This window comes from Zea mays, chromosome 6, assembly GCF_902167145.1.
Source record: "Zea mays cultivar B73 chromosome 6, Zm-B73-REFERENCE-NAM-5.0, whole genome shotgun sequence".
NCBI classification, from domain to species: Eukaryota; Viridiplantae; Streptophyta; class Magnoliopsida; order Poales; family Poaceae; genus Zea; species Zea mays.
In genome coordinates this window covers 101,918,224-101,925,697 of record NC_050101.1, presented here as the reverse complement: position 1 = coordinate 101,925,697, position 7,474 = coordinate 101,918,224, and the positions used below count along the sequence as shown (strand labels likewise).

The 7,474-nt window shown below is 54.7% G+C and overlaps 1 protein-coding gene across 2 annotated transcripts; it reads right to left on the bottom strand.

The window, feature by feature from the left end:
• Nucleotides 1–4,143: 4,143 nt before the first annotated feature.
• LOC103629646 (protein G1-like1) lies at nt 4,144–6,254 on the bottom strand. 2 transcript variants are annotated; one of them, XM_020539328.2, is made up of 2 exons: nt 5,906–6,254; nt 4,144–5,331 (listed from the first exon to the last, which is right to left on the bottom strand). In XM_020539328.2, the coding sequence occupies exon 2, from the start codon at nt 5,300–5,302 to the stop codon at nt 4,469–4,471; it is 834 nt and encodes a 277-aa protein (XP_020394917.1). In that variant the 5' UTR covers nt 5,303–5,331; nt 5,906–6,254; the 3' UTR covers nt 4,144–4,468. The 2 variants fall into 2 exon arrangements, with proteins under 2 accessions (XP_020394917.1, XP_020394918.1); XM_020539329.1 differs by lacking the exon at nt 5,906–6,254 and adding an exon at nt 5,478–5,899.
• Nucleotides 6,255–7,474: the final 1,220 nt, after the last annotated feature.

The window sequence follows — 7,474 nt, the reverse complement described above, 5'->3', positions numbered from 1 at the left end:
AGGCGGCGCCTCTGGCGGGAGAAGCGCGCGACGCTTCACCTTCGCCGTAATAACCGCGTCAGAAAAGGTACGCCACGTCATTCGATTTCGTATCCTTTTCCTTTTTCCTCTTTCTCTATCTCTTGCAACAGGGACCGGGAAAGGGGGATACCCCGAAAAGGACCCTTCTCCGCGAAGGAACCGGGCTCCGAGCCCCCCCTACTGATCAGGGGTTCGAAGACTGGCCCTCCGAAGGGTTCAACAGTCGCCTCAGATCGCGTGGGCCCGACACCCACTACTGGTCAGGGGTTCGAAGGCCAGCCCCCCGAAGGGTTCCATGGCCGCCTCAGGCTACTCGGGCTCTGCGCCCATTACTGATCAGGGGTTCGAAGGCTAGCCCCCGAAGGGTTCACAGTCGCCTCAGACACCGAGCGAGGGATGACCAGGGGTACGTTCGATACATAACCAAGGCTCGGGCTGCGCTCCCGAGGTACCCTAGGACATTTCCGAGACCAGCGGGAACGATCTTGTAACAGAATCCCATCGGAGGGAGGCATCGAGCCCTCGGACCCCGTCGCCAGGGGACCGGGTCCGGCAAATCACCCGCAGGTACTTTTGGGCGTGCCTCCGGGCCCCTAGCCGACCCCCAACGAACGGGGCACGGACGTCCACTCGGATTACCCGCTTGCAGCTCACCGGAGACACCATGTTCGGTGCCCATCGAGGGTAACATGGCGCACTCCCCCCCTCCTCCTTGCGGAAAGGCGACGTAGGGGCGTATGTAAAAAGTCGAGTCTGTCCCTGATCGTCCTCTCGCCCTGTGCAGAGGCTCGGGGGCTGCTCTCGCAAAAACCGGCTCCGGCCAAACCGTTGACAGCGTCAACATACCAGCCCGAGAGCTTGGGCCCCGACCGTGCACCCGGGCTACGACCAGTTCGCATGAGGGAACGACCAGACCAGCCGAAGCGTTACGCGAGGTATTAAGACCTCGAAGGAGTGTAACCACTCCTCCGAGGCCTCGGGGGCTACACCCGGCGGGTGCGCTCGCGCGCACCCACCGGAACAAAATGCAACCGAGAAAGGCTGGTCCCCTTGCAAAAAAGTGCGACGAAAGCCTCCAAGCGAGTGCTAACACTCCCTTCGAGGCTCGGGGGCTACTGTCGGGGACCATAATTAGGGGTACCCTCAAGACGCCTAATTCTCAGCTGGTAACCCCCATCAGCATAAAGCTGCAAAGGCCTGATGGGTACGATTAAGTCAGGGATCAGTCCACACGAGTGACTCGATCACGCTTCACCCGAGCCTAGCCTCGGCCAAGGGCAGCCGACCTCGAGAGACTTCCGTCTCGCCCGAGGCCCCCCTTTTTACGGCGGACACATCACCGGCTCGCCCAAGGCCTTGGCTTCGCTCAGAAGCAACCTTGACTAAATCGCCACATCGACTGACCAAATTGCAGGAGCATTTAACGCAAAGGTGGCCTGACACCTTTATCCTGACACGCGCCCCCGGCAGAGCCGAAGTGACCGCCGTCACTCCACCGCTCCACTGACCAGTCTGACAGAAGGACAGCGCCGCCTGCGCCACTCCGACTGCGGTGCCACTCGACAGAGTGAGTCTGACAGGCAGTCAGGCCTTGCCAAAAGCGCCACGGCGAACTCCGCTCCGCCCGACCCCAGGGCTCGGACTCGGGCTAAGACCCGGAAGACGGCGAACTCCGCTCCGCCCGACCCCAGGGCTCGGACTCGGGCTAAGACCCGGAAGACGGCGAACTCCGCTCCGCCCGACCCCAGGGCTCGGACTCGGGCTAAGACCCGGAAGACGGCGAACTCCGCTCCGCCCGACCCTAGGGCTCGGACTCGGGCTAAGACCCGGAAGACGACGAAACTCCGCCTCGCCTGACCCCAGGGCTCGGACTCGGGCTAAGACCCGGAAGACGACGAAACTCCGCCTCGCCCGACCCCAGGGCTCGGACTCCGCCCTGGCCTCGGCCGAACGACTTCCGCCTCGCCCGACCCCATGGCTCGGGCTCGGCCTCGGCAACAGAGGACAGACTCAACCTCGGCTTCGGAGGAGCCCCCACGTCACCCTGCCTAGGGCACAGACCCGCCACATCAACAGGAAGCGCCATCATCATCCTACCCCGAATCGACTCGGGTCACGGAGAACAAGACCGGCGTCCCATCCGGTCTGCTCCGCCGGATGGGCAATAATGGCGCTCCACAAACTCTATGACGACGGCGGCCCCCCAGCTCTCTTACGGAAGCAGGACGACGTCAGCAGGGACTCGACCGCTCCAACAGCTGTCCCTCCGCCAGGCTCCGTCGCACCTCCGACCGCCACGACATCACGCCAGCAAGGTGCCAAGACCTCTCCGGCTGCCACATTGGCATGTACCAAGGGCGCTAGTTCTCCTTCCGCTAGACACGTAGCACTCTGCTACACCCCCCATTGTACACCTGGATCCTCTCCTTACGACTATAAAAGGGAGGACCAGGGCCTTCTTAGAGGAGGTTGGCCGCGCGGGACCGAGGACGGGACAGGCGCTCTCTTGGGGCCGCTCGCTTCCCTCACCCGCGTGGACGCTTGTAACCCCCCTACTGCAAGCGCACCTGACCTGGGTGCGGGACGAACACGAAGGCCGCGGGACTTCCACCTCTCTCACGCTCGACTCCGGCCACCTCGCCTCTCCCCCCTTCGCGCTCGCCCACGCGCTCGACCCATCTGAGCTGGGGCACGCAGCACACTCACTCGTCGGCTTAGGGACCCCCCTGTCTCGAAACGCCGACAAACATGCTCTAGTTTAGTTTTTTTTTTTTGCTAGCTAAAGATATAGAAACTTAACGCTGTCGACATAGACAACATTTTTTTATTTAACCGAATATCTAAATAATGAATTAAATGGTAAATTCTAAAAATACTTCTTGACGATGCTTTTGTTTGTCCAAGTAACACACAGTATGTTTAAACATAGCAAAACAAACACTAATAAAATCTAGGGATGAACAGTAAATATGCCACTTAACTTATACAAAATTAGATAGATAACTTATTTGAATGCCACTCCATGGCATACCAATGCACTACGTCTCTAATTTTGCAAAAAATTGAGTGCCATATTTCTGAGTGCTCAGACCCTAAAATCTACGGTCCGCGCTGTTCTCTTTGAACACACCAAAGACTGCTCTGCGTCTGGCTATAATAAGGGCCCGTTTGGTAAAGCTCCAGCTCCAGCTTCTTTAGCTCTAGATCCTGATCTTCGTGAGGAGCTGATCCTCCTGATTCTCCTAAAAAATCAGAATCATTTTTAAAACTGTTTGGCAAGTAAACTAATTCTTGTCTTCTGAGGGTTGGTGGTCTGTGGCAATTGTCTGTTTTACCCTTTACAGTTCAACTTTGTTACAAACCAATAAGTAGGCTACATATATGGAAAAAAATATGAAACAATAACATATAAAATATTCTCATCATAGTAGTGCATAAAATGGTCTCAAATGTTTAATTCATAAATTGGCTCGTTATGTTTTTGTCCAATGGTAATTGCGGGTAATTTCGATCAAACTTTAAGGGGAGGTCTATATTTGGTTGGTTGAGGAGTTGTTTTAAGGGAGGGTGGAGCAGGTTTTTTTAGATCTCACCTTTCTTCACAAAAACGACTCCCGATCTTTCGGCTCCACACGAGAATCAGTTTAAAAAAATACCCGTTTGGCACGGCTCCTCCAGATCCTCGCTCAGAATCAGGAGCTGGAGCTGTGCCAAACGGGCCCTAATAGTAATCCTTTTTAGTTTTGTACAAGGTCCTAGAATATGAGTGCAAATATTTCCCAGTTTGTAGGTTCTTTTTTTCCAAATTATCTTGATTTTTCATATTAATAATAACATGTTATCAGCTTGTATATCCATCCCTGCCCTCATAAAGAAAAAACAAGCATATGCATATGATGGAATAATAAAGTGTTGATCTGCAGGGAGTTGTAAATGGCAGCATGCCTGGAAATCGAACCACACCACTAGATCGATCATTCGATCAAGAGCGTGCATATATACTTGGACAAACACTGGATGCATGCCTCTCTCAAAAGAAGAGATAAGCACTAACGAGTAACGATGAAGCACAAATACCCAAGAATCAGAGAGAGAGATAGAGAGAGCAACCGCGAACATTAATTAGCCTGGAAATTAAGCCTTCCATTATATTATACCTCCGTCATCATTTGCATTGCATACACAAACCAAGCAGGATTCTGCAAACCCTACAGTACCAAGCACAGCTACTAATACTATTTCCCAGCAGCAGCAGCACAGCAGGAAATGCATGAGCAAAAAAGAGATGGGAATAGGAATTACTTAAGAACAGCAAGCAGAACGTACGTGTGTTGATCGCCTCAACTCCATCGCGACAGTGAGAACGATCATGCATGAACACCGGAACCGGATAAGCAAGCACCCGGACTATTCATTCGCCCTACCTCGCTTTTGGCTATACGCCTGCCTAGTTGAACACCGACAACGGCAGCATGCACCCCGCCGCGTGCGCCTCCTCCGCCGCCGCCAGTGCCAGCGCTATCTCGTCCCCGCTGCTGGCGGCGACGCTAGCGCTGCTGCTGCTGCCATTGCCATTGCCAGCCACCGCTTCGGGGTTTCCCGGCAGCAGGCTGAACCCGTGCAGGAACTGCGGGTGCGGCATGAAGAAGTGGTGCTGTTGCTGGTGCCCGTGCCCGTGCCCGTGCCCGGCGTCAGACACGAACGCCCGCACGTCGGCCCTCTCAGCCGCCGCGTCCGACAGGATCGGCGAGGAAGCGGGAGCGGCCTGCTGCGGCGGGCTGGTCGCGGCCTGCGGCGACGACTGGGACGAGGCGGACGCGAACGACGACGGCCGCTTCCGGCGCTTCTTCTCGTAGGCAATGCCGCGCGCCTTGGCCTGGCTGTCGCGGACCTCGCGGAGGTAGAGGCGCACGGCGCGCGCGCCGAAGGGGTTGGCCTCGGGCCGGCCCCCGTGCTCCTCGAAGGCGGCGCGCAGGCGGCCGACGAGCGCGTCGAGGCTGCCCCAAGCCTGGCGCAGCGGGCACGGGCACGGCGCGGGCGGCGACGGGTGGCCGAAGAAGGGGCACCCCGCCGCGTGGACCTTGGTCTTGCCGAACTGGTCGAGGTAGCGCAGGAACTCGAGCACGTGCGCGCCGCTGCACCGCGCCAGCTCCAGCGGCGGCCGGTGGTTGCGCAGGTACTGCCCGAACGTGTGCCAGTCCCGCCGCTTCTGCGACTCGTAGCGGCTCGGCCGCGTCGCCTCCGGGCTGTCGGCCGCGCCTCCTCCGACGTGCATCTGCATGTCCTTCGCTTGCCACTCCCGCCCCAGATCTGCATGCAAGAACCCCCTCGGTTAGTGCGACGGCGACGCCGGGAACCAAAACACCGAATCAAATGACTGAGCTTTTCGCCGCCATCACCCAGGACCAGGAGCGAGCTGGATTATATGCTTGTAGCTTGTGGTATACTAGGAGTACCTATAATCCTGAGCTTGTGCAGAAGGGAGAGAAGCTTTCGAGAGGGCGGAAAGTGGGAAGCAGAGAAGAAATTGTAAACAACTAGTTCGGGATTTCGTGGTCCTGGATTCTGCTGCTACTTAATCGAGAAAAGAGGAGTAAAGAACTAGGGTTTGCAACAGGGGAGATGGAATCAGAATCAGAATCAGGCCTGGTCCAGGGCAAGTACGGCGCCTCTGAGGCCAGCACATCCCAAGAATTGCCTGATCTGAGGCCAGCAGCAGCTCCAGCTACTGCGGCAGCCTAGCTAGAAAACTCGCGCGCGCAGCGCACAGGGTGGAGAAGGGCTAGTTGGGTAGCCGAGCCCGAGACACGCCAATTTTAACGAGTTGCGAGAAGAGATCAAGAGAGCAAGTGAACAACGGAAATCGCACACCAGTCGAGCTCACCTGAGCGCCCGACGGCCTCGACGCCCCCCCCTCTCTGGGCTCAGGTCGACTAGGCGGCGGCGCCGAGGCGGGAGACGGGAGCAGATGCGGTTTCCCTTTCTGGGCGAGAGGCTGCAGGAGGCGAGACCGCGAAAGAGACGACGGGGAGTGGTTACAGATGGAGGAGGACGGGACGCGGGTGGCGATAGATAGGGTGTAGCTGGAGGCTAAACTGTGGAGGCGAGGACGGAGCTGCAGCGTCGATCCGGGACACGAGAGGTGGGGGAGAAAGAGCTAGGGAGGGAAGGGAGGCGGACGCGGCCGACCGGGCGGTGACCCCAATCATTTATGGCCACGGCGGGTGCAACAGTGCTCGCTCCGGAGGTAGGCGTAGCATGTTTATACTATCCCTTGTCGTTTCTACGTTAAAGTAGGGCTGCACAAAACACTCGTAGCTCGTGAGCTCGTTGGACTCATGGTCAGCTTAGCTTGACTCGACTTGGCTCCTTTCAATTTTGTCACGAGCTGAGCTAACATATCAGCTCGGTTCGTTAACGAGCCAACTCGACACGAGCTCGAGCCAGCTCGTTAGCTCGAATGGGCTAGCATTTATCTGAAAAACAAAGCCTATATATGTATTAAATGAATTAATAAGTGATAAATTATATTAATTTAGGGTTTAAATGATGTGATGTATAAAATTATGAGTATTATTAGTCTTTTCTGGTGTTAAATTAATATAAAACTAGGTACGTGCCCGTGCGATACCACGGAACACAAAATTGTGAGCCTTCAACGGGCTTAGGGCCCTGGCGACGGGCACAATGAGAGCACAAGTTTTCAACTAACGATCATTGGAGTCAGTGTCCACAACAGTGAAGATTTGTTCGCCTGTCAAGTGCTGTAGCAACAGGCCAAGAACAGCAATGAAGTGGGGGTCACTTGATGACAGTGCCTCCATAACTTCCCTATCAAACTAATTGTTGTTCACCTCACGAGTATGCTCCTCTTGTCTGATAAACGAACATTAGAAGAAACAATAAGCATTAATTAGAAAGAATACCCATAAGTTATTATGAATTTGCTACACAAGTAAACATAAGGCTGACAAGTTGGACTGGAACAAGCGATGATCACTTGACCATAATGTGCTTAATGGTTTGCTACTGACAAATAAAACAGTAAAAATATAGCTAGGAAGATAGATTGAAATGGTTCTGTCAAACAAAAACAACAGGCAAACAATATTGACCCTGTCCCACTCCCACCAATATAAAAAGGGAACCTTTTAGGGAATAAGAAACCATTGGAAATCCACAATTTTGCTATGATAATCATTTTTTGGTTGTGCAAACCACTCGTTTAGTAGCATTGGTGTCGATCCTGCATCCAACAGTTGAACAACAACACAATAGTAACGAGTAGAAAAGGTAATAAATAAATTCTCCTCCATATGGAACATTGGAAACAGTATGGATCTGATTGGCCAAAGCACTGGTAGCATGAACAACCTCTCGCTCTTGAAGTCACGCATGACCTCAGCTTCTGGTTGGTCAAAACCGCAGCGGACGGTTGCTGCGACTGGCCGAC

Bases quoted from the DNA above. Each gene is read 5' to 3' on its own strand.
- LOC103629646 (XM_020539328.2), bottom strand. From the start codon at position 5,302: ATGCAGATGCACGTCGGAGGAGGCGCGGCCGACAGCCCGGAGGCGACG.